Source organism: Diorhabda carinulata, chromosome X (assembly GCF_026250575.1).
Source record: "Diorhabda carinulata isolate Delta chromosome X, icDioCari1.1, whole genome shotgun sequence".
Classification (NCBI taxonomy): domain Eukaryota; kingdom Metazoa; phylum Arthropoda; class Insecta; order Coleoptera; family Chrysomelidae; genus Diorhabda; species Diorhabda carinulata.
In genome coordinates this window covers 45,953,452-45,981,355 of record NC_079472.1, presented here as the reverse complement: position 1 = coordinate 45,981,355, position 27,904 = coordinate 45,953,452, and the positions used below count along the sequence as shown (strand labels likewise).

The 27,904-nt window shown below is 31.6% G+C and overlaps 3 protein-coding genes across 3 annotated transcripts in view; 1 reads left to right on the top strand and 2 right to left on the bottom strand.

Annotated features, from left to right (window-relative positions):
• LOC130900464 (kinesin-like protein KIF19) overlaps nt 1–9,112 on the bottom strand; it is a 64,395-nt gene extending 55,283 nt beyond the window's left edge. The window contains exons 1-2 of the mRNA XM_057811101.1: nt 8,980–9,112; nt 6,497–6,689 (exon numbers count right to left, since the gene is read on the bottom strand). Of these exons, the coding sequence (XP_057667084.1) occupies nt 6,497–6,658 (162 nt within the window). The 5' untranslated portion in view covers nt 6,659–6,689; nt 8,980–9,112. The remainder of the gene's footprint in view (nt 1–6,496; nt 6,690–8,979) is intronic.
• Nucleotides 9,113–13,932: 4,820 nt separating this feature from the next.
• On the top strand, nt 13,933–15,104 carry LOC130900472 (galactosylgalactosylxylosylprotein 3-beta-glucuronosyltransferase P-like). The gene has a single exon (XM_057811112.1). The coding sequence runs from the start codon at nt 14,050–14,052 to the stop codon at nt 14,935–14,937; it is 888 nt and encodes a 295-aa protein (XP_057667095.1). The 5' UTR covers nt 13,933–14,049; the 3' UTR covers nt 14,938–15,104.
• A 934-nt stretch (nt 15,105–16,038) lies between these two features.
• On the bottom strand, nt 16,039–25,685 carry LOC130900474 (E3 ubiquitin-protein ligase MARCHF3-like). Its single transcript, XM_057811114.1, has 3 exons — nt 25,531–25,685; nt 19,867–19,991; nt 16,039–16,750 (listed from the first exon to the last, which is right to left on the bottom strand). The coding sequence occupies exons 2-3, from the start codon at nt 19,987–19,989 to the stop codon at nt 16,151–16,153; spliced, it is 723 nt and encodes a 240-aa protein (XP_057667097.1). The 5' UTR covers nt 19,990–19,991; nt 25,531–25,685; the 3' UTR covers nt 16,039–16,150.
• Nucleotides 25,686–27,904: the final 2,219 nt, after the last annotated feature.

Here is a 27,904-nt window from a genome sequence, read left to right as displayed (position 1 = left end):
TGTAATGCTTACATGTAGTTATGTACCTTGGAACAACCGTTTTGTACCTAAAAATGGACAGTGAAAAAAATAACAAATTCAAAACACGAGTTTATTAAGAACTTGTAAAAACTTGAAACAACACAAATCTTTTTTGTATAAAAATCCGCATCTAAATAATAAAAATCTCATTTTTTTTAAAACAAAATTCACAATCATAGGTCTGTCACTTTTTGTCATCACTATCAGAAAATTTTGGAGTTGAATTTTTTCATGAATTTAGATCTTTTGTTACCGATTTTACTTTTTTGCTCTTGTTTCTTCTGATTTCATCCTTCTCTGGGGTGTTGGTTGCTATCATTGTTTTTCTAGTCTTTCTCCTTTTCTTTGTGTTTTTTCGAGGGTTTCTACATTTAAATTTAAAGGTATTAATGGTGGGATTTTCACTTTATTTTTATTTTTTTTATTTTATTTTTTCTTTATTTGAAGTTAAAGACTGAGTCTGTTTATCAGTAGTAGGAAAGTTGGGCCGTGGTACGTTTTTTTCCAAATCGTGATCCGTTACGAGGTAACCCATAAAATCTTGATCTGAAAATATTTCGCTTCCCAGTGGGTATATTTGGAAGTTCTAAAACCACTTAAAATATGCTGGGCGTGAAAGTTCGAGGAAAAGCAGCTCCCAGAACCTCTCCTACTGAGTAAATGTCAGGGGACTCTACACCTCTATACTACCTACCTAGTTGCTTAATTCCTTTTGGCAAAACTATTTTTGACTGCGATTGAACAGTGCTTAGATTCGTCTCATCTAAATTCCAAATCTGATTCGGAGGAATTGTTCCAAATCGGTTTCTTAGTTAAGCCATATATTGCATTAAAGCAATTTTTTTAATATATTTTGCTAAGCAATTTTCCTTTTACTCAATAAACACTTGCTTGATAGCCAAATTTACTGCATATTCATAAGTTCCTCTTTTATCATTAATTTTTTTGACTTTGAGTGTGGTGAGGCTAGCTTTAAACACTTTAGAAGCCTTCCTAAAGCTCATTTTTTTGCTGGATCTTCACGCGTTCCAAGGTACATGAGGTGATTTGGTTTCAAGGTACAAGAGGATGCATTTTTCCAATCAATTAATTTTATAGATTAGAGGTTAAGTTCAAAACAAATAACAACACTACGTAATTACTTACCCATAGTCACAAGATGTAACTAATAACACCACTTATCCACAATCATTTGTCGTTAACAGAAAATCTCAATCATATGTTTTAAAAATATTAAGTTTAATTATTTTTTTTCGTATTACTGCTAAAAAGAGCAGTCGATTCACTGCAGACTAGAATAAAGCTTTGAAGAGTAAATAGATTTGCCAAGATCATTTATGGATTGATATATGGAGACACTGGCTTTAAATTCAAATCGTTTCAACTTACATTATGTCCAAGGTACAACAGTCTCACATAAAGTTATTTTATTTGAGACACATGAGCAATCGAAACAATTAACTAATAAAAAAGACTATATTAAAGAAGGAAACACTGCTAGTATTATGCAAATGTTTCAGCGATAGATTAATCGAAACGGTCCCTTTTGACTAAGATTAAGTGTAGTTTATTCAAGATAATCCACGTTCACGAAACGGTAAATGCAATGTCCAAAGTTCCATGTTGTCAATTAGCTCGATTTATTTCCCTCGGACTATTTTTTGTCATTGAGAAACTTGCTCAGTTTTATCAAAAACAATACTTAGTGATCTAAGAACAACATATGTTTGCAGGTCATGGCTATTTTTAGCTCTTAAATAATAAAGTATTTAGAGTTTAAAGATTGAGTTGAAAAAATATAGCATTTTCTGAACTTTTTGTGTTTTTCACACAATCTGTGATTTATAACTAGATTGATTACATCCTACTTTTTATTATTGGGAATACACAAACACTTTTTAAAACCTATTAATTAGGTCATACCAAATATCATTTATAGTTAGGCTGGTTGTATTTTGAGGTTAGATACAAATCCATTTGGATGAATGTTTAACTCATTCTTATAACTTATTAATGCGATTTTTATTGTCGTTTTAATCCAAGTTGATTTGAAGTCATGAGTTAATGGGTTTAGTAATAATTAATGTCGTTTTTTAGGGTACGTTTAAATTGGTTAGAAATCCTCGCATAACGCAATGCAAGAGCTGGTGACAGCTTAAACCGCTCGCAAAAAATGATTTACCATCAATTATCGTCTCTTCAATAGGTTCAAAAGGTTTTGAAGATTCCGCATGAATTATATCAGAAACAGAGATATAATAGACAAACAATCCACTCTTCCCTCTTCACAATAGCCCTCGCTAGTGTCTGCCTTGGTGATACTAAATGGAACTTTAAACTTACGGAACTTTAAAGGAATTCTGTATTGTGAATTCTTAACCAACCAAAGCGTTACGAGTGAAATGTAGAGTGCACAATTGGAAATTTTGAGAGAAAAAAACGCGCGTTGAGATGGGATGTTCGTCCACTATCTGCACTTTCTCAGATATTGCCCCATCGGATTATCATTTGTTTCGTTTCATGCAATATATTTTTAGGGGGATTATGATGCTATCTGAGAGTAAAACACAAATAGTTGATAACAATAGTGACGAAATTGTTATATTGATTTGTTCAAAACTAGTTACAAATTGTATATTACTAATGATAACTAGACCTGAAATGGGCTTAGAAATTATCTTGTAAATGATATTCTATCAAATAATTAAGATTTTATACTAACCGTATTAGCTATATTAACCGTATACTACCGTATTTGGTAGAAATGTTCTTCGTTCAGGTATATCTATATATTTAACATCACTTAGTTGTGATGATGCTTGATTTATTAGAAAGCCTTCTCAGTTTTTGCCTTTGCAGTTGAACGTTGAACCCATACGTAATTTCTCTACCATTTTTTGGCTTTGTATCTATGCAGTTATACTATTTTTACTGCTATTATATAATTTGCGGTTGTGTATGTGTTAGTGTAAAACACCGAAATCTGGAGAGTGTTGACTTTCAACAGTGAATGTCAACTTTCACATAGTCGCTTGATGTATATCTGAAATATTTTCTATATACCTTTATTTATGACTTAAACCGGTGAGAAGTTGAAGTTAAAAACTTCCCTAATTATACAGTAAATTCTAAATGAGAGAATAATATAATAGTAAGAAATAATCTTATATATTGCAACAACTTAAACTATTATAACACTTCTGTTTCTCACAGCAAAATTTCTTGAAAATAAATTCCATCTATAGAAAGTAGCTTTTCTTCATAAATTACAAACTGTAAAGCTGCTTGAGGCTGCATTTGCAAGTTCATAGAAGTCGTAGTTTTCTGTTCCAACAACACATTTCGGTTATTTGTACGACTACGCTCAATCAGAGACTTGTATTCGTACAGCATCGTCAATTTAAGCAGGAGCCAATTGTTTTTGTGTTTCATTTGACACTGTCTGCATATATTTAAATACTCTATTAGTATACTGAACAATTCCTCATTGGTAACATAAGAATGTATTTTCGTTTCTCCTGAGTTTGATGTTACAATTAATTCAAAGGTGATTTGCACTTACACAGAATTAAGAAAACGTTGCAAAAGATTGACAAAGCTGACTGACGCCAAGTAGAACAAAATATTTGGCAGAAAACAATCAGTCAACTCTTTGTTGGTTCCTCTCTTTTCGACCTCCACCAGAGCATATCTGTGATTGTCGACATACACCGGTGAAGGTCGGATAAGAATGTGAGAAAATATTCAATAATTCACTGACGTATTTGGTCTTTGTTGATATACAACGATGAAAGTCAACATTCTCCAATTTCGGTCTTTTACAGTAACATAGGCATTGACTTGAAGAGCCTCTGTATTCATTTTCAATAGAGGTGTTTGTTTCTTAAGAGTTTCTTGGAAAAAGGATTCACATAAGGAATTTTAAATAAGAGGCCATCATAGCAAACCTTGTGGAAATTTTGTTGCCTAAATATTTGTTTATTCTTCTAGTAAAACTCTAATATTATGTACTTATGATAGAATTCAAAATTGTTGATTTGGTAGTGAATTTTTTTGATAATGATTGGTTGTATTTTTCTAATAATTATATTTTTATTTATTATATTATAATAATATTTTTATGAATTGACAACTAAGTACTTTCGCTTTTTACTGATACTGAGTCTTGCATAATTTTTTGTTAGTGCTGGACTTTGCCGATTGCCACGTGATACTGGTCACATTGACGTAACTTTATAAGCAAGTAGTGCGTGATTTTTATTAAAGCTATTGTTGTGGGTTAATTTTAAATGGAGTAAAAAAAAATAATATTTTCTGTAAAGAAAAGAGAGCTTCAAAGGTTCACAAAGAAATATGTGAAGTTATTGGTGCTGATTGCTTAACAAAGCGCACGTAATATGAAAAATTCCGTTCTGGAGATTTTTCCCTCAAAATTGAGCAGCGTTTTGTTCGGACTACTGAAGTTGATGATGACCAAATCAAAGTCATAATTGAAGGGGATCGTCATATAACTGTTCGAGAGATTGCGAAGAGGTTACATGTATCGCACACAACAATTGAAAACCACTTAAAATGTCTTGGACTAGTTAAGAAGCTTGATATGTGAGTACCAAACGATTTGAAATAGTTTGAGCAAACACGATGAATCAGCACAAACATTGAAAACAACAAAAAAAGCTCATGCTGTCAGTTTGGTGGAATTACAAAGGTGTAGTGTTTTTTGAGCTGCTTCTAGGAAACCAACGATCAATGCTGATGCCTACAATTAATGATGAAGCCATCAAAGAAAAGCAGCCAGAATTTTAGTGTTCCACCATGATATTGCAGGTCGTCACACATCTTTGGCAACTCATGGAAAACTATTGCAGCGTGGCTGGAAAGTAAAGCCCTAATCTGCCACCATCTGATTACCATTTATTTCGAAGTTTGCAGAATTCTCCGAATATTCAAACTTTCACAAATGACGATGACTTTCAATCGTACCTGGCTTAGTTCTTTACTGATAAGGAGCAGAAAAAAAGATATTTTATTTTGAATTACAAAACTTAAATTACTTTGACGCCAACCAATAATTTATCCCATTTGAAACCGTCCTTATGGTAACATAATAAAACAATTCTTCTAGTATTCTAGCTAAGATTGTACCGTGGTGGTTTACGTTGATGTAAATGACCCTATCGTTAACTGATTGAATTCTGTCATAAACACAAGTAATAATTGGGATCACTAAGAAGGTTGTTTCGATACCTTCGAACTCTCAACTAAGTATTCGATAGAATAGCATCTGTGACAAAACATTACCTCATATCACAGACAACTTCTATATAGTTCTTTATAATCTTTATACCGTTTCAATGACACGAGGGAGAATGGGATTTTTGATAAGCAATATAAGCATATATTTAGGTTGGTTATTTTAATGATATAATAGTTATTTATGCAACAAACGAGTAAATACTTTTTTTCACGAGTAGGACGGTTTGATAATGATAATGAGAGATAATGATCGTCTGGAGCTTGCAACAGAAACTCATTAATTTCTTCCTGAACAGATGTTTTAGATTATTTAGATCTATAGCCAACTGATTCATTTTTCAAATATTCAATGAGTTCCGAATATTTACTAATATCTACGTCGTTATTTACTATTAGGGTGCCTTTCAGTTTTGAATAAGTCGACGTGTGTTGAAAACTTCCACATTTTGGATTTTGTTTCAAAGTAAGCTAGTTACACTCTTTCTGTGAAGTTGTTTATGCCTTTTTTAGTACTTTAGTTCATAAAAGAATTATTTTCCTTTAAATACTGTTCCCTCAATTTTGTCAGGGAGAAGATTCATAGACACTGCAGTTGCCAATTCAACAACATCTTCTCGTGTACAGTTTAAACTTTTTTCACTATTACTCTCCATCACTAATAATAATACTACACTCCTTTTAATTAGACATAAAACAGATTTTCTTGAACGAATATCAATAAATAAAATTGTGAAAGTTTATCGAAGAAACGAATTGACATGAGAAAGAAACGTTCACATCGCACTATTTTGAAAAAACAGTTTTATAATTGCTTTAAAAAATGACACGTTACGGCACTTTTCTAACACAAAAGCGTGAATTAATGAGCCGCTACGGTACTTTTTTCACGCTTTTTGACCGATTCAAAAATTACATTCTTTATGAATGCTAATGAATGAAAAAAAACGTGAATATTATAAAGGACATAAAAAATATATATTTATATCCCACATTTCAGGAGAGTAGTTATATTTCATCTGAAAAATATAACTTACTAGTCTCGGTACGTAGGAGGAGTACATACAAAAATTGGTGTGTTGTTGATTTTAATACTTTATTCATATTCCAAAAATGTTTTCTACGAATAATATTTAAGCTTGATTTAATGTTCGACATAATGTTAGTGATTTAACAATTATTTTATACTTTTATAAATGAAGCGATAAACAAAATTTTTTACCTTTTTATTTAGTGCATATAAAACTCTTGTAGATTCATCTAATTTAAGAGGTCGAATTCTGACGGCTACCATTAACCGTTCTTCAGATTTGCAACTAGTCTTTGGTGTGTCACTTCCTGAACTTGACGGTGTTTCTGGAGTCATTTTTTCACACATACTCATATATTAAACTCTTTCAAAAGCTATTCTAGATCTGAAAATATAACTAGCATCATGATGCATTCAAAAAGAATGTATGTATATGCGTTATCTGCGCATCAAAATTTCATAACGACTACGTTGGGGGATATGTGGTATAAGTAAATTTTCACTAACTCGTAAGTATGCACAATTGAAAACTGGACATACCAGATCGTGTACGACATAAGTTTGTTTACCGGCTATTTTCTTGTCCATTGCATTCGGTTATTGTAAAAAATTGGATCAAGGAATTTGCATCACGTTTTCCTTTAATCTTCGGCTAATTATGGGCTTATGACTAGATTACAGAAACAAATATTCCAAATGATCTAAATCAAATCAAAGTGAAGACAATCTCTAAAAACTACTACGGTGTAGTATTTAAAAGATTGTGTAACGCAGATAGAAGAAAACTGCTGCAGCAATGGACAAGCCGAGATTGGCTATTTCTTTACAAAACATCAAGAGAGTCTCTTTACAGTTCTGACATATTTTTCTCTTTTGAATCCCTTTTAGATGAAAAATATCGCTAGAAGGGTACCGACTGGTTACCAGAGAGACCCTGGAAACTAATGCGATGAATATTTTAAAGGTAATTCTGAAACTAGACTTCCAGAACTACTTAAGGAAGTGAAATCATAATTGGGAATGTGCTATTAAATCGAATGGGAGGAACCATGAGTTCTTTCAGTTATCGAATGCTGGAGAATAATACCAATGTTGAGATATGAAGAAAGGCTAAATATTTTTGGGACATATCTGGTATTTATCGTCTGAAAAATGATAGTTACTTAACAGCGATTGCTGCAAATTTTATGGTACAGTAGTATTTCCAATAAATTTTAAAAGTTCGAATAATTGTCTTCAAATTGAAAATTGAAGCATGTGTTTATCATTTTTAGTTCGAGTAATACAGCCTGAAAACAACAAAAATACTTCAACTGCTCAAGATCACAATTCTAGATAGGTAATATTCATAGATGGCGTCTCAACTTTGTAGTGACTCTTTGACTCGCGTACCAAAATGTTTTTCATGACATAAATCACCATTCCCACCTAATGAGCATTGTGGACCGAAAATAACAAAATATCAGATGTTTAAACGGTAGAAAGAGAAATTCTGGGCATGTTTTGATGCTTAACAAAAGATGAATTGTTATCCTGACCTTGTCCTAGTTTGGGTTATTAATTGGTAATGACAGTTTTTTTGTTATTAAAATAAAATAGAGCTGACACAACATTAGACCATGAATCAAAGTAAATATATGACACTTGATAAATATATTAATTAAAGTATATTAATCACATTGCACCAAAATATAGAAAGCTGCTGAGAGATATAAAATTCTCTAAAGAAACATTAGAAAACAATCTGCTCAAAGGTATTTTTCACACACACTTATATATTAAACTCTTAAGATCTAAAAGCTATTTTAGATCTTAAAATATAACGAGCATCATGATGCATTCAACAAGATGCAAATGTGTATGCGTTAGGAAAGAATTATTTTATAACTATATATTATCATATATGTAGATGAGGTAGAGCATACAAGATTTGAACCAGAACTATTCTACCTCCATATCTCCGCGTGGAAAACCCATATACAGAACACTTGGTCGAAAGTGGTCAGTGGTGGCACTATCGTGAAAAAATTTATAAGATAGAAGATCTATCACCAACAGACTATTTTAGAAAAGCAACGATCTAAAATACTGCACACGCGAAGTGTAACCATTCGATATTTGATGGGGCAGCTTGATACTTAGATCTTTCTTGATCATAAAATTGTTTTAAACCAAAACACACGCATGAACTTCAACCTCCCAACTAAACGGTCTAAAGATGATTTAAAGTTTTAACATTTATGGAATCAAAACATAACCATAGAATGATAAGATTTAATAGGTATTATTCTCTTAAATACCTGGAGGATGATCATCTACAGAGTAGAAAAAGAGAGGTATATATCCAGGGATAAGGCAATGTAATAAATGTGTCAACTAGATTCATTAGGAGTTTGAGAGCAGATGATATCAAAACATTCGAGTATTCCTATGACTTTTAATTAAATGAATGTATAATCAAAATTTTGTGATTATTCATCTTAGCGCCTATTATGAGTAATTAAATAATCAGGTTTCATTATACGATTATCGTATAGGAAGGATTTTATAGAATGTTTTGTGTATACCCCATGGAAATATTCTTAATTAGCTAGGTTTTATCAGCCGATCCTACATTAATTGAAAGAAATGTAGCTTATATATTGGAAGCTACATCAAACTAGTTTGACGATTACCTCTATTTTTTCACAAATACTTCTATCCTCTTAAAAGTATATTTTTTACACCACGCATTAGATAAGGTTGAATGCTGACGAAACTTTTTTCACTAAAACTAAACGCGGTTCCGTTTGGGTCAAAGAATAAAAACTGCTAGGATTTTCATTGCATGCTTCCACCACGCGATTTTACCTCGGTTACTGTTGGCAACAGAGGTTCAATAAAATTCAAACAATATACTCTACGTATAGGGGTTGTCTTAAACACAATTCGATCAAAGTCGAGCTTTTAAGGAAACTAAGATGAACGAATAAGATAAAAAGTAATTTACTTTTATGGCAATTTTTCATTTTATCACAAACCACATCGCAAGTACTAAGAATTTCTTCGTTAATTAGAGCGATCTATCTTTTTGCTGGAACTTGACTGCAATAAATTTAACTAATTTAACTAGAATTATTGTGGTTTTGCAGTTTACACAAACACTCTACGTATATAAATGAATTATAAATTTGTGGCCTTGTTTCTGTTTTTATATTTGAATGAACTATACTATATAGGGCCATTGCACCACATCATTCATCTCTGAAATAATGGAATTCATGTCGACCAGTACATTTGAATTAAAAGATTCATTACAGTTTGTTGTTCCTAGAATCAGATCTGTGAACTCCATTAATTGTTCGATAATTTTGTTGACAGCATTCAGCATACAAGATTCGGTAAGATTATTATTAATTCTAACGTAAATTTGATCCGCTTCGTTTATGTTATTTGTTTATGAAGCTGTCGTTCGTAAACGGGATGTAAATTCTCGAGTTGAACGCTACAAAGGTATACATAACATAGAAATACGGTTTGTTATATCTGATCTAATGACAAAATCCGATCTTCCGGTCCTGAACCTTTGTTGTTTGTTATTAGTTTTTTTCGTTCTGATATTGGAGTTCCTTTTCAACGTAATATTAAGAAGGTTTATACGTCCGTAGTTACTTGAAAGCTTTTATTACATTTTTAGAAATAAGAATATCAATACTCATGTACCTATCTATTGAAGATAACCATACGTATCAAGCTAATTCATTTAAGTTTAATAGGAAAGTAACTTGGTTCTTTTACATATAAATAAAATTAAAAAATTGAGGAAATCATAAGTAATTAAGTTTTAAATACATTCAAACCCGCGTTTAGTTGTCTATACAATCAGTTATAAGCAATTTCAACAGATTAAATAAAAGACGTATATCGTACTTTTTTATATATCGTTTTTTGACTTCATAGAATCCAACATTTCACGTAATAGATATACCTACACCCGATAAAAAATATTTCCTAGAAAATGTTGAGAATATTATTGATTTATCGTATCGTAGTTTACTGCATTATACTATAAAAATGTGCTACAAATATTTACGGGAAACAACATGACGATTTTATAATATTTAAATTTATCATGTCGATAACGTTCTCAATCAAATATTCACACTTGAAATGTTTTTAAAAGGAAAAAGAATTCAAAATAACCTTGTAGAATTTGAGAGTTGGGGTTATCAGTATAATTCTTCATGTAACAAAAAATATCAAAATTAAAATTGTTTTATATAAAAGCAAGTATTATTTTTCATGCCGAGTTTGCTATAGGCTGGCGGTTCTATGAGCATATGAGTTTTTTTGACCTCAGGCAGGGTGCTAACCTAACCTGAGAACCCTCTTCCTCTATCCGGGCTTGGGACCGGCTGTATGACTATTGAGCTACTCATTCCATCCAGCAACCATGCAAAACATAAGTATTGAGGCCAAGTCAAGAACCTACAAAACTGTAATCAGACCCATAATGACCTACACAGCAGAAACTCGGCCTGATATAGCAAAAACAAAAAAGCTCCAGGAAACAAGCGAAATGGGAACCCTACATAAAATTACTAGAAAAACGCTCCTAGACAGGAGTAGGAAGAAGTAGAAGAGTTTGCTGTAGGATATAAGATAAGATTATAACACGCGAGTGAGTTAATATCCATTACATAAAAGGTGCATACCTGTACATCATTTTTTCTACCGCATACCGCAGTGAATTAGTATTTGTTGATTAATAATATCCTCCACAATAAAAAATAAGAAACAAGGGCTGATCCCTTTGATTTACTTCGCTGACGAGGATATTTCTATTTTCAATATAATCTCCGTTTTTCTATCGATATTCAAGCAGTTATAATGCGTCTCGAATGACGCAAACCATTTACTGATAGGGAGTATCTGATAAGTATTGAATGTTTTTATACGAGATCCTACGCCTCAATTTAAACATGTCGTAACTTGGACTCTTAGATCTATGAAGAGTACAATAAGGCGTTTAATCACGTGACTTTAAATACCAATCAGAGAAGCACATGGAAGCGTGACGACACACCTCGCGAAACACTATGTTGTAGCTATGTTGTCATTTTCGTATAAACTCACCAGGTTATTTCGAGTTTTCAGCAATTATTGTTAAATTAATTTTAATTTAATCTTGACAGACAGGCATGAAATCAGGACTCAACAAAGCAAATTGCAGTAATTTGCCCAAAATTGACGTCGTTATGCTTGTGTGCCTTCACAAAATGTTTAATGAGCTCCAATTTGTTCTTACATAATGATGTTGTTTCGCCCTAGTATCCCACAAACAAAGGAAATAACAGTATTTTGTATAAAAACCCTGCAATTCCAATAGCATACCGATGACCTTGAGGTCGCTGCACACTTTTTATTGATGCTTTTTATACTTTATTAAATTAATTAAAATACGAATTTTTCAAGAATCCATATAGAAGAAGCTGACGACACTATAAAATTTCGCTTATCATAACATCCACATTATGTATAAATTAAAAAGACATGTTAGTCAGCCAATCAGTCAGTTAGTTGTCACATAATTAAACGTAAATTTTATTGTCGGTAATTTTCTAAGTGTAAAGTAGTGGTAAATAAATTTTTAAAAAGTGTTTTTCCACCTTCGGTGATTTCTTTTACGCATCGCTTCATAACTCTCTTTACAATTCACTGTGTGTGTCTATTGCTTTATACGGTTTTTTATTGCCTTTGTGTCATTAAACAGCTTTTAGACTATATCTCGAGGAGTATGAATAAGCGCCTTTCTGTTTTATTATAGTTTTGATTCATTGATTCAAAAAGTCCCAGAATATTAGTACAATAACAATACTCACCTTCTCTTTTGAATCTCTACTGAATCAGTGTTTTCATCAACACTCACAATAACACTGTCTGACGCGCGTTTCGATAACCAAGTTGTCGTCTTCAGAGACTGATGGTAAACTCTAAATATCTTATAAGATCATTCAATTCGGGTTGGTTAATCGAATGTGGAGTATTTTCTTGAATGTATCCAATGTCTTTGCCAACACAAAATCAACAATCATTTCTATGATAATCAGGCTTTCTCCATAGGATTGGTGGACCAAATGGAAGGTGAACGTTTTCTCCTATGTAAGACAATTCTACAGCTTTCGCAAAACACATGTGGCACCCACTTTTTATCTTGATTTGCAATAGGAAATCCAAAATAATGAAGATATGCACTTTTTAACGAATGTACAATTTATCTTCTCTTTTTTGAAAATATAAACTATCCACAAACTATCAGAGCTCTGTTTACACTTTCTACTCGACATTTTAAATCAATTCCAAACAAAATAATTGTCGTTTGAAGCGAACGAATAAACCATAACTGTCGTTACCACCTTGGGTAGTTAAAAAAACTGCACGAAGAAATTGTGACGTGAAATATTTCTTTTTTCTTTTAGGTATACGGAAGGTAGATTAACATACAAATGAAAGGAATAATAAATTCATTATTTGGCAAACTGACGACTTTAAGTAAAAATCCTGAAACCTGTCGATTTTTATTTTTGAACAGGCTATTCGTAAGGATACGTTTTTATTTTTGACGTCATCTATGTGAGCGTCATGACGTCATCACTCAAATTTCAAAATAGATTTTTTTAATACCTATTCAGCCATATCAATATGTTTGAGAAATTGATGCTTGTATTTGTCTAATAAATTAATAAACTTTTATTATCACAATAAATTGTATTATCCATTAAATACAACGAAGCCCAAATTAAGTGCTCAAATTATAAACTTTCTTGAACAATATCTATCTCAATCTGTATATAATTCGAAGAGGAACAATAGAACGGCCGTCTAAGTCATCTGATTTGACTCCTTTTGATTTCTTTTCATGGAGATACTTGAAAAAAAATCCAATATAGACCAGAAAATATTATAGTAATAATAAAGGTTTATTAATTTTTTAGACAAGTACAAACATCAATTACTCAGACATATATATATATATATATATATATATATATATATATATATATATATATATATATATATATATTCAACGATTAGCCTGTTTAAAAATAAAAATCGATGGGTTCTAGAATTTTTCCTTCAAGTCGCCTGTTTAGGAAATAATGAATTTATTCCTTTCATTTGCACCATGCTGTATACATTTATTTTGGGGTATAAAAAAAGTTCAATTTTGGAAACTAGTGTTATCAGTTTATTGTAATGTCATATGTTTTTATTGTAACTTATATGACTACTACTATGGATAATGATCAGTAAAAAAATAATAAACCAGATTTCTAATTGGTGTTGTGTTGTTTTCCTCACTGTAATACCCGAAGCTGGTAATAACGCGATCCGACTGGTGAAAATTCTCATTTGATGCTCTATTTTACATTGTGAAATTTAAAATTAGAATGAATTGGGAAATTAATAAAAATAGTGAGAAATCATACCGAAATCGACAATTTAGTCGTGAACTTTTATTTGTGTAAAACTATGTATTTAATATGAAACACATTACGCGATTTAATACATTTTGATATTGAATACTCCTATCAATCAGATAACATTTGTTCAGTATAAATTCTTCAAATCATTAGGCGCGACCTTCCTTGCTAGTATATATGATATATAGAGATATCGATAAACCGTACAATTTCGCGATAAAAACAAAACAGTTTTCAATAAACTTGGTGTAGCACATACATCTTACTAAATGTCTTTATGACATGACCTATAGAAATAAAATGAATAGCAGACCAGTATTAGTAATATTTTTATGCGCGATGTTATGTATGATGTTATACCATGCAACTAATGGAAGCAGTGTTGTTCAAAACAAAATTGTTTTTAAGTCAAAAACTTTCGAAAGTGGATATTTTCGGCATATCTACGTCATCACACCTACGTTCAAAAGACCGGAACAAATACCTGAATTGGTTAGATTATCGCAAACATTAATGTTGGTACCCAATCTAACATGGCTGGTTATAGAAGATGGTTATGAAAGGAACGAATTAGTTGAAAATATCCTTAAAAAGTTTGGATCAAGATATCAGTATTTATTAGCACCAATGCCTGAAAAATATAAAAGTAGATCTAATCGTCCCAGAGGAGTATCCAATAGAAACAAAGGATTGGAGTGGATAAGAAACTATACAAAAACAGGTGTAGTTTATTTTGCTGATGATGATAATACGTATGACATCGAATTATTCAGGGAAATCAGAAAAACACAGACAGTGTCCATGTTTCCTGTTGGTTTGGTTACTGAATTAGGATTAAGCTCTCCGATTGTACAAAACTGCACTTTCACGGGTTTTTATGATGGTTGGATTGCCGGCAGAAAGTTTCCAGTGGATATGGCTGGTTTTGCAGTTTCTGTAGAATTTCTTTTATCACGTCCGAATGCTGAGATACCTTATGAGGTTGGATATGAAGAAGATGGATTTTTGAAGAGTTTGTCACCTCTCGAACCCAGCGACATACAGTTGTTAGCTTCGTGTTGTTCTAAAATATTAGTTTGGCATACTCAAACTGTAAAGAATAAACCAGCAAAGATTTCTCATTCATATGACAATACAAATATCGAAATATTAACAAAATTGATTGTTTAGTGATATATAAAACTTGTAAAATATTAGTGAACGTGAATGTACTTTATAAATGACTCATGAAATTACGAAGTGTTCGCTGCTTGCAATGCAGTTTTTTGTCTATTCGTGAGAGTCCAGGTTTCACAGCCGTAAGTCAATATTTGTCAATAAATTGCATTGTTAACATTCATTTTTGAATTTCTTGAAACCTCTTTTTTATCAATTGAGTAGCCATAATATCACAAAGCCATTAGAGCTTATATAAAGATATGAATTCTGTAGTAAAAATCGGAAATAAAGTAACGGAATCCTTAACCGTCAACAAAGTCCTAAGACAATGGTGTTGTTTCTCACCAAAAATTGCAAAATATATGTACCAAAAGCTCTAACAACTTTGAAGAAGAAATGCAAGGGAATGGGGAACTAAATCGACGATGACACTTGTTTATATAGCTAAAGGAAGAATACGGAAAATGGAGACTGCAGATACAACCGGCATACAACTAGAAAACAACAAAATTATAATGAGATGTGAGAACTATGAATACCTAAGGGTTATTTTTGACAAAGATGGTACAGATGATACAGAAATAGAATATATAATAAATTGACAAGAAAAATAGTTATATAATTAAATAAAATTCTGTGGATTACTGAAATAGAAAAAAAGCGAAAACTGTGGAGTACGTTGGTATAAGGATCGGAAACGTGGAAAATAAAAGAACAACAAAAGAAAAAAAAATAGGAGCCACGAATATGGACGCCCTAAGAAATGCAAATAGAACGTCAAAGCTAGATCGAATCAGGAACGACACAATAAAAGAGCAAATGAGAATGAAATGAACAAATATAGAATATATTGATGAAAAGTAATTGATTTGGTACCGGCACGTGCAGAAGGTGAGGGAGGAGAGATTGCAAGAAAAAATAATGGATACCACGGAAGAACAGAAAGAGAGGAAGACCAAGATTATTATGGATGCATGGAATAAGAAAGGCGGCAGGAAGGAGTGACAATTAGGTATCGGACGTCGTAGAACGTTTTAAACCCGAATTGATATATAGGTTGTCATATGAATCGGCTTGCATTGGAACCGTATTAGAAAACAGAAACAACAATAGTACTATTATTACACATTTAATGTCTTCATTCGTTTATAAATATTTTTCTTACTGAAATTCCTTCGTTATAATTCTATTACGCCGCATTAGAATTATACCTAATGCTTCTCAATTATACTACAGTTTCACCAACACCATTTGAAATACTAGTGTGGTTAATTTCACTCTCGTTTATACTAGTAGCAACGTCTGCAACCGGAACTGAACTGCTACTTTCATCAACTCTACCACCTCTTACTTCTTCTGCTAAATTCATATTTACAACTCTAGCTGTACCAGGTGGTATATATCTTACGTTGCATGTTCTTTGCCACCAATTATACCATCTCCGGGCATGCATCCTTATAGTAGAATACACCCACATATAATATCCTATTAGCATAATTCCAATCATAATCAATAAAGATACTGATGTCCATCTAGCAGCAGGAACACTAGAAAATTTTACTTGGTTATAATACTCAGAGGAAAAAAGACAGACGTAAGTGATAATTATAGTCAAAGGAGTTATGATAGCGCAAGCCACTACATCACTGCGAACATCTTGAGCAGATCCGTTGGAACGCCAGCACCAATACCATACAGATTTCGCAGATGTGTATCTTGGTACTCTTTCGGTATTGAATATTTGATGGCATAGTTCGCAAGTTGTAGTATTAGATTCTCCCAACCACGTTTCTAGACATGATCTGTGAACGAAAGCCACAGTTCCCTAAAAATAAAATCACTTTGTATAAATCTTTGATACAAAAGTAGTTTTTATATTGGCTGCGCGTCATTTGTTATAATTTAATAATATCTGATTGTATTGTCACAATACATTACTTTGGGCTCATAAAAGAACTTGATGATTACGAGGGTTGCTACTTAAGTTTTGAAATATGGCAATACTCATATGAAAATGTCAAATGTGACATTACCATCATTAAGTTTGCCGTTTTTAATGGCGAACTTACTCAGAACGTGTTGTCATAAGAGTGCTATTCGAGTTATTTACAGATACTTGAAATATTTATCTTGGTCAAAGAATGAAATAAAATCGCTAACATTTTCGTGCGATGAACTAATATTGCAAGAACGTCATGTGACATACCGTTAGATTAAGGTATACTTAGGCACCAGTTTAACTTGCATACATTCAATATTGTGTGAACATTTGGCTGTCCAAAAGATTTGTTCGCGTTGGATACCGCATAATTTGACAATCGATCAAAAATTGTGTCGATTGGTGCAAAGATATGCTAGAAAATTCAATTTCGGTGCTTAGAAGACGTCTTTAGGATCCTGACAGCTAAAGAATCATGGATCTATGCATATTAATTCGAAACTAAACAACATTCGTCTTTATAGGTCAAGATGAGCCGAACCCAACAAAAGTTGTTCACGCACCAGGTAATCCGAAGAAAATGATCGCTCTTTCGGAATAACTAGACATGTCGCCACCGTTTCCTTAGAGCAACGAAAAACGATTAATTACAAATGGTACACCAGCATTTGTTTGCTAGATGGGTTTAAATAAATCGGGAAAACCAATCATGAGCTCTAACACATCAGTTCAAACAAAAACGTTTTTGAACAGTGAAAACATCGAATCCGCGGTACAGTCCTTGTTTGGCACCCAATAATTTCTTTTTATTCCCGCAGATCAAAAATAAATTGCGATGTCAAAGTTTTTTTACATCTGAAGAAGCGGTTAATGCGTACAAATCACATATTTTTGAGGTACCTCTATTGGAATGGAAAAAATGCTTCAACAATTGGTTCAAAAGTATGCAAAAGTGTATTAATCTTAAAGGAGTATATTTTGAAAAATAATAAAGCCATATCCAATTATAAATATAGGTTTTTATTTCTTTATCTCACAGTAGCAACCCTTGTATACTAGGGTAAAGAGATAAATAGGAATTAACTGATTTTTACTTGTGAATAAAACAAAAATTAATAACAATAACGTACGTATTTTAACAAATAACGTTATAATATTGTAATAAATGAAGCAAGATAGATCAATAAAAAGTTTAAAAATTAAGTATTACATTTGATTCGGTGACAGAGAGAGAATGAAAATCCGATATCATATGGGCCAGGCAAAGAAAAACAATAGGGTGTTTCCAGAGTGAAATGAATGCATCAAATTTCAAAAAGCACTTGATAAGATTAGTAATCAGTTATCAAGTAGTAAGCTGTGATAAATCAACAAACTGCGTGACACACGCTTGAAATTTTATGAAAGTATTTATTTACAACTATTTCATAATCTATGGATAACTGAGAGATTATTGAAAAGCAATAACAGTTCTTATTCTTGTTGTTTGGATAATATTGCACCAGATCACCATCCATTTCTTCTGACTAAAATTTATGCATCCAAAACAAAATATTTTATTATTGTTTTGTATATATTGCAATATTCATATTCATTATTTAGAATTTTTTGATAGTCTGGCGCACGAAAATCCTATATTTCATGAAAATGTCGAAGATTACAACAGAGCTCTTATAGTCAATCTACCAGTCACAAAAACAAAGACATCTAAGTCGTTTCCTAGTCAAGTGACTTCGTCGATCATCAGCAACAATTTCTGTGAGCGACCTGGTAACATCACAACTGTGAAAAACTAGGAGGAAAATCAACCATAATTGCCGAAGATTTCGTCGACGACAACATAAATAAGTTGAATCGAAGAAGAAAAATTGTGATAGTTTGTCGAAGTATCTTTTTTCATTTCGGTCAGTGTGTCTAACGTGTTTAATAAATAACAAACTCTTACAAAATTTGTTGGATCAGTTGTTTACAATAATTGTTTTAGCTCGTCAAATAACGTTATAGTTTTATAATTGAACCATTTTAAATTTTCATTCCTTTTTTTCCGATGATCTTTCGTAGGTCCGTGTTAATTATAAATGATTGGAAGAAAGTAAATCTATTGTAGAATTAGAAACTAGTGTGAATAAGTCACGATCTGTTAAAAATGAGACGTAGGAATTATCACATATAAAAACCGACATTGCTTATGAGATACCCTCTGTAATTATCATATAGTTGTAAATAAAGTATAGTATTCTATTCGCGTGTAATGGTTACTAAGTTCAACCTTATTTTATTGAATATATCTACAAAATTTTCATAAAATTGTTTCAGAAACTCCGAGAAATAGATTAGAAGATACATCACGTGTACTTGAAATAAGTTATTAGTGTTAAAAAAAGAGAACCAGAATAGGCTATTCAAATTATTACGAGCACATCACACAAAAAACTAAAAGCGGCAATGCTTCGAATTCTATCAATAGAGCTGTGTAGACTGTAGAATGACTAATTTATTCAGTTTTTATAAATTGGCCAAATAAATAATCTTTAACTTAGCTAATCCAAATAGCTAATCAATTTGAGAAAACGATATATGAGTTCTTTATATTAAATAAGTGCCCGTTGTGATGTAGTCAGTACTAAAATGATGCTTTGTTAACCAACAACAACGAAAAATGTCAGTTTAGCGTGACACTTGTCGGTTGGCAAAGGCATAAAGACACTACCTAGAATAGCTTTTCAGAATTAACGTTTTTTTTATTTGGGGCAAGTGGCGAACATACACGGGTTAAAATGAGAGACAGCCTTCGTCCGATCATGGCTCAAGAAAATATTAAATAATCGTGGCCATTCCTAATAATTTTCTCAGTTGATACTTATTTTTTTTTGTATTCCCTATTTGCATTAAAAGCGGTACTTCTCATAATAAGAAAGACAGACCGACATATATGTTCGAGAACAAGAGAAATATTTATAATGGGATACCAATACTAAAAAATAATCAATTTTAAAAATAACTTTGCAATTGCAGGGCGTAATAAGTTCTTCGTCCTTTTCACTGTCGTAGCAAATGCGGCATACTATGGATATAATTGAAGACATTTGTCCCATGTAAAGCACAGGCTGCGAGGGTACGGTCATATCTGAAAATAGATGAAATATGTGTATATAAGATTTCCGTAGAAATAAACTGCCTACGCTCTGATATCAATTCACTTGGGGTTATCAAGATTAAAAAGTAGTGCTTAATATTTTTGAGATTTTAGTGAAATTCGATTTGTAAAGGGAAGCACCAAATAACGGGTTCCAAATTACCATCAACATTCGCGAGATTAAATTAACAATTAATGTTTGTGTAAATATTTCGTTACAAGAAAATTTGGTTGATTTATTTGATTGATTTCATGGTTGATTTCACACGCTGATATTCTCAAAAGGAGGAATGTACGAGATGAGATTTATCTAAAAAATATGACGTCCAGATTCTTTACAAAATATATCTGAAAAGGAAGCAAGGAAGATAGATATATAAAAGAAAAGATTTCGTCAAAAGTTTTCAGAGAGCTATTTGCTGCGCTACATTTTCCTGTACCTCTGATTCCACTGATTCTAATGTAAAATCGGAATTAACCTTACTGTGGCATTTATAAATCATTCTATTCATTATCATTCATTCAACATTACAAATCACAAACATTCGAATTTAATGTAGATAAAAAATCCAATTAATTATATTTATTTGATAGCCCAAGCTGCAAATATTTGATATCTAAAAATTTCGTGTTATCATTTATTTTGTGAATTGAATCGATAATCTTCTGTCACAAAGGTTGTTACTGGAAGTTTGAGTCTGAATAAGCATTTTGGGGAATTGAATTTTTATTGGAGACCAATTTCCTGCATAGTAAATTATTCAGTCCAGCCAATATATTATACATTTTTGATGATTTATGTTATTTTTGAACTATTCTAGGATGGAAAATTATTCCAAAATCTTTTATCTTATCTGGTTTTTAAATAGTTTTCACAATATTATATAATATACAGTTTGTCCACGTAAGTTGGCGGCATATGGGAAACTTTTTTATTATTAATTTAACGAAAAAAATTTATTCTTTATAAAAAGTTCAGCATGGTCCAAAAGTTAAAGCGCAACCATCATATATCAATTTTTTCAGTCGTATACGAGGTTTGTTAAAAAATGTGATGTAAAGTACCTTTCTTTTTGACTATATCGAAAAGTGTTATGAAGAAAATATGTTTAGAATTGAAAATAGCTTTCAAATATTCAACATTGTTTATTTACATTAAAAAAAATATTTTTTTTTTACATTTTTTCTCCGATTACGTTGGAAATGTACTGGCATTTATTAAAACTGGTAATTTAAGTAGGCTTTGCGAACTGTCTAAATATCGAACATTCGAAAAAACGTCAAGAATCGTATTTCAAAAAGTGCCACGGTATAAACACTTTTTTTAGGCAGTCTAACAGTATTTTTCATATGAAAAGTTAGACATGCCACCAACATTAAGTCTGGAAAAGAAAATTGACATTGTGCTAATAATGGGTGATATGATAAAAATATTCACAATGAAACTGTTAGAAAGATAATTAATGAATTTAAGACTTATGGAGATGTACATAATAAATTTAGCAAAAAACGCCAAAGCATGGTAGAAAATAATGACGTTGCATTGCAAGTAATGTTCTCTGCAGCTGAGTATCCTAAATATCCTTTGCGAAAAAGGGCACCTTCATTGTCAATGGATATAAAAAAGGTAAATTTTCAAAGATTCTAAATAAATACAAATATCACCCTTACTAACCTCAAAAAACTCATACTTTAAGACCAGGATATAATGATAGACGATTTGAATTCTGTTGTGACATACAGGAAATCTTAGTAGATAATTCATTTATATCAAGGTGTATTATTTTTACGGATGAAGCAACATTGTCATCAAATGGGTCAGTTTCTAGTCAAAACTGTCGTTGGTGGAGTGATACAAATCCTCATTTTACGTTGAGAACTCGGGAACAATAATCGTTCAAAACAAACGTGTGGTGCGGAATGTATAAAGTAAATCAAATAATCGGACCTTTTTTTATCCGAAAAACCTTGAATGCTGATCGTTATTTGTCCTTTTTAAGGAATAAAATAAATGATTTTCTTGACAAACTTCCCTTACTTGAACGTCAGCAGATATGGTTCCATCAGGATGGTGCTCCATGTCACAGCAGATTAGATATACGTCGATACATTGAAAATATTTTCAATGGAAGGGTTTTTCATCGTTTTTCGGAAATTCTTTGGCCTCCGTGGTCTCCAGATTTAACCCCACTCAATTTTTTCTTCTGGGGTTACTTAAAGCAATAAGTTTACCTTCAAAAGCCATTTCAAGATGTTGAGCATTTAGAGAGAATGTTTTAGAACAATGTTTTATCAGATCTTACAACATCTTGCTAGTGCGATAAGAAATTTAGTATTTTGGCCAGATATTGACGCAGTGCAAGAAACTATGCCTGTTTGTTTCCTACCTGATTATAATAACACCAAAGTCATAATTGATTGCACTGAATTTTGAAGAGATATTCCCGCAAATGTTGATAATCGTGTTTTTACGTAATCACAATACAAAAAGAATTTCACGGCCAAAGTTCTAATTGGCATAACTCCTGGAGGTTTTATATCCTTAAGATCTGACGTAGCTGGAGGACGGAAATCAGATTCCCAGCTTACAATAGAGTCAGGGTTGTTGGATTTATTGGAAGATGGGGACATTGTTTTGGTTGACAAAGGCTTTCCAGAAATTAGAACTTAGAACTTGACGCAAGTTGCAGGAAAGTGCAGATGGTTACGCCACCTTTTCTGGAGAAGAAAAGTGAATTTTTAAGTGAAAAAACTCAACAGACATACAGTGTTGCAAGGGTTAGGATTCACGTTGAAAGAATTATGCAGCGGTTAAGGACTTATCATATACTGCATAAAATTCCACAACATTTGTTCCACTGCTTTGACGATATTTTGCATATTTGTTGTGTTTTTGTAAATTTACAGCCAATTTACAGCCTCCAATTATTTCTGATAAAAAAGATCCTGAAAATGAGGGATGAAAAATATATTATAACTCATGAAATTTGTGATAATATAAACGAAAATTTGTAAGAAATTTTAAATTTATTGTAAGCTTTTAATGAAATTAATAATTAAACTCATTGTAATAAACAATTATATTCTTTAAAACTTGTTTATAACTAACAAATTAGTAACGAATAATAAAATTCTTTTAAATAGACATTATTGTAACACACAATAACACTTTAGTTTTTACTCACACCTTTATACATCAAAGAAAATAAATTATTATATTAAAATATTTGCAAGATCATTTCCAGTAAAGCTTCGTTTTTCAGATGTACTTTCATCTTTGTTACTAGTATCTAAATTATCAGAATTTATTTAAAAGCTAAAAAGTTTCGTCGATGTTCCTCAACTTCTCTCACATGCCCAGCAAGAACAAGATTTTTACCCTTGGTCATAGTTTCTGGTTGAAATTTTATTTGATGACTGATGGACTGAAATCCTGTTTTCATAATAGGTCTTTGGTTTAACTAAAAATAATGAAAAAATTAATTAATTAAGCAAATATTTACTTATTCCATTGAAGAAACAGTTTAAAGCAACTTAACCTCATTTATATTTACTGCATTCTGTTATATATTTTATCATTATACTTACTTGTGTTTTTGGCTTGTTCAAGATAATTATAAAATTGAAGTAAGTATTAAATTGTCACATTTATTTTTGAAGACTAATTTATTACTATTTATTATACTTTTATTCCAAAATTTTTCGGTTTACTATTGAAAAACATAATAAAACATGCTCTGACAGCCTCCCGTAGTTCATATTCACTGGGGTGCTGCAGTCACACTCGGAGCCAATAGAGTTAATGTGGGCAAACGTAAAATCCAGAACTGAGTAAAGAGTTTGTAGAGCTCGTCAAGAAAGTTCTAGCAGCAGACCGCCAAGAGATTTGGAAAAACTGTATTGAACATGTTATCAAAGAAGAAGATTATGTGGTATCACCCTCTTTACAACCCTTCATAATTCATTCAAATGATGTCTCTAGTTCATACGATTCTGACTACCATTATTATTTATAAAGATATTGTGGAATTGAAATATTTTTTTCTTTTGTTTTATTTGCAGTGTATTTATTTTCCTTTTTGGCTTTTGCTTTTAAATTTAGTTTTCCAGAAAAATAAAAACAAATGGGGTACAAAAAGGGCTCAGTTCACGTCTGGTACCCTGCTAAAGCCAAACTCCCTTGCAGGCAGGTACATTTTAGTCCTCTATTTACATTTTAAAATTTAATATTCAGTTGTAGCAAGTACGAGGTATAATAATGATTTTTTTCTAAGTCCAAGTAGGACCACAATTAAGTGCATATGCCTAAATAACAGGGCGTATAATGCCGTCAAATTTATAGTGCGATTGCCTTCTAACGAATACTTTCTAGCATAAGATATACATATTTTTAAAAGTATTTAGAAAAATAATAAATTTATAAAATGAGGTATCTACGAGTCCCTGCTAACTAAAGATGCTAGAGATGAACGTGGGTAGGGTAGTTTACATGTAAGATCGTGGGATAGGGCAGATATGAAAATTTTAACAGGATTATTACAACAATTATTATTTCTTCTTATTTAACTACTTTTCTATAATTATGTTACAAATTAATGCGAAAACTAAGCAGGGTATTTATCCACTCATATTGAGCTTGTTAAGTCATTATGACTAATAGAAAGAGTTGTGGACATGATTTTACGGACTATAGTTTTCAGATTTTGAATTTGCACAACTCGAAGACAGTTACGCTTGGGCCGTTAAAAGTTTGATCCTGTTCAATCCTTAATTCTGATATATAAGCAGCGATTCGTAATATATGTGTACTTTATGTGTTTAAAAAAATCCGTTAAAAGATGTTGCCAACGAAATATGGTTTGCCAACGCTCAACTGCAACCTTATTGGCTTTGTATCTTGATTCGAATAAACTATTATGAAGCCGTCGGGATAACTTTAAAAATGATACAAAAGAACCGACATAATTATTGTTGATTATTCTGATTGTTGATTGTGGTCCTAACAAAATTATCTAGATCGATAATTTTGGACAAGTACAAGTGAATACACAAGAGGCAGCATAGCATGTCTTACTACAGGCAGGCAGCATACTTAATATGTTTAGGATAGTCCTAGTGATACAATTTTTGTAGTTGTACATCCGAGAGATGGCGAAAAAAAACATCCTGTAGGTTTTACTAGGCACTTAAAATCACACTGCCGATGTGAATACAATAATTCAAGTGCGAACGGTCATATTATTCACAATGAATGAATCATAGAGATGATAATAATCGTTTTGCTCGTTAATTGAAATATATCAATCAAGTTTAAGGTTTATTTTTTATTTATAATACTTAACTAACAAATTGTGAAAGTATTTTGGAATTTAGCTTGTTTATTATAGTGATTTTTTTATAACTTATACTATAACTTATAATAGTATAAATCAAAATCTGTTTTCAACAAATCAATGATATACACCCTAAATTTAAATAAAATATTAGAACTAGCATATGATTACTAAATATTAATAAATGCAATTCATACCTTGTCACAAGGAGATTTTTAGGTAATAAACAAATATCACTACTCTTTTTTCACAATAGGTACACTTTCGAAGAAATGTTTATTCCAATATTCATAAGTTTTGGTTATAATTAACTAGCACGGCTAGAAAATATCGTTATATTTTCAATTTTGACTTATTCGTTTTGAGGTATACACTCCAATTTAAATGTCATGGATAGGCATATGAATTTTTTTGACAAATGTGAAATATAGTCATTGAAAAATATATTTTTTGTATCAATGACTTGTATTTAAAACGAACTTATATCTATAAAAGGGCGGTATAATACTAGTGTTGGGAAATAATTGTTTGAAGAATGCAGTAAATAAAATATGCAAAGGCAAAATTTCGAATAGCACGACTTCAAGATAGATGCCGACATTTTGCGACGTTGTAAAATATAGTACCTAGATGAGAGAAAATAACCAATCGGAGAAAGTTACATATAACGAGATTGAAGTAATTGTTTGTTGGTCTATTAATACTCACTTCTCCTTATTAATCTACAAATAACATTAGTTCCGAACTATCTGAAACAATAAAGGTTATTGAGCAGCAGATACGTTACGAAGAAGCTAGAATGAATGAAGAGTTAATAAGAAGCTTGCGAATATATTAAGATGAGTACTCTATAGTGTAAAACAGTGCACAGAATGAACGCGAACATGACGCGCTGTAGACGTTCATAAATGTCAAAAATACACCCCGAATTCAAAGCTACACAGAATGAACGCGAACATGACACTGGTTCGCTAGTAAACATAACCTTAAAAGAGCATGTATGAAAAGGTCTTTTCCTATTGTAGTACTGTAAAGTGGACTTTACAGTACTAATTTAAATGCCGAAAATGGCACTTTACGGTATCCTTGTACTTTACAGTACTCTCAAATTCTTCCAATTCCATTTGAAATAACTAGAAATAAGAAATACATCAATAACTGAACTTTTATTATAATTTTCGAATGTTAACAGTAATAGTGCCACTACTGTTACCAGAAACATTTATTGTAGGAATCACTAGATGTACTTCTGTATTTTCAATAATGCTGGAAGATGTGTAGTTTTGATTTAATACATGTACAGAAGTTTTTTAATAGTATATTACACCACAAGGGCCTCGCCTCGGGCATCATGACGAGCAGGGCCGAGATTTTAACTTTCAGCCCGTGTAGTGTATATGATTTTTCTTCATAGCCGCTCGAAAGAATGTTATTAATTTCACTTTTTATGACATTGATAATTATTTATAAAGGTTTGAGGTAGCAATACTAATGACAGCAACTAACAATTTGCCATAGCAACAGAATAAATAGTCCCTAGTTACAAGTATAAATACGCATGAGAAATTTTTTCCTCCTGTTGTTATGCAGGACTTAGGTGTACTTTCTACTGGGAGTAAATGTTGAACTTTCATCCCTGCTAATAGGGACGAAAGAACGTACTTTCGACCGAAGTATGAAGAAAATAATATTTTAATTATTTTGTTAGATAACAAGACAATAATCAAAAGAGCTATTTACAGTAAATTTGTCAAATATGACATTCATATTTTAATATAATTGTGCTTTTTATTTAAAACCGTAAACAGCATATAAAAATATTACGATATATGTCCGTGAAGTTATTATTACAGTACTCGTCCTCCTTCGTCGCCTTGTCCATAAACATCTGTTTCGTACCGTACTAAATTACTTCCCGGACTCATAATTTAAATAACTATAAACAGTCATGGACAATTTTCAATTGTATTATAAACTTTCTTTACTATATGAAATGTGTAGAGAAATATATACAGAGTGACACTTGACACGGCGTTGGTAAATGAGACCAATTTGTATAAAAATATATGCAGTTACTTTATTAAAACATATCTTAAAATTCGAAGAGGGGTAAACAGAACATTCAATTAGAAAGCCTGTACATTTTGAGTGTCGATTAGCTTTAACTCTGTTATAAGTACCATTTTATCTTCGAAGCAAAAACAAATTCTATCAGCCTTTTGCCCAGAGAAGACATTTTTCGAGTTATTTTATCTATAATTTTGTCTACCGCTTACCATTTGCAACTACAAACTACACTAGAAAAGTAAGGTTATGTTTTGACATGCTGCGTCGTTCAGCACTTTAATCCTTTAACGGACAGCACTCCTGTTAAGTTATATTAACTAAGATAGTAATTGTGAAGCAAAATATATCAATGAAATATCAATGTGACATTTTTACATTATAGGTCTTTGTACCAGAGACTTTCTCAACTTTATCAATGAATACGATTATAAAAACTGTAAATAAAAATAAATTTACTTACAAAAATTCAAAATAATGAACATAACTATCTTAAGAAAACTAAAT

Excerpts from the sequence above, each read along its gene's own strand:
- LOC130900472 (XM_057811112.1), top strand. The coding sequence starts at position 14,050 with ATGACCTATAGAAATAAAATGAATAGCAGACCAGTATTAGTAATATTT.
- LOC130900474 (XM_057811114.1), bottom strand. The coding sequence starts at position 19,989 with ATGACCGTACCCTCGCAGCCTGTGCTTTACATGGGACAAATGTCTTCA. Across the intron at positions 16,751-19,866 it reads TTACGCCCTGCAATTGCAAA|GGAACTGTGGCTTTCGTTCA; the intron begins GTTATTTTTAAA and ends TTTTATTTTTAG.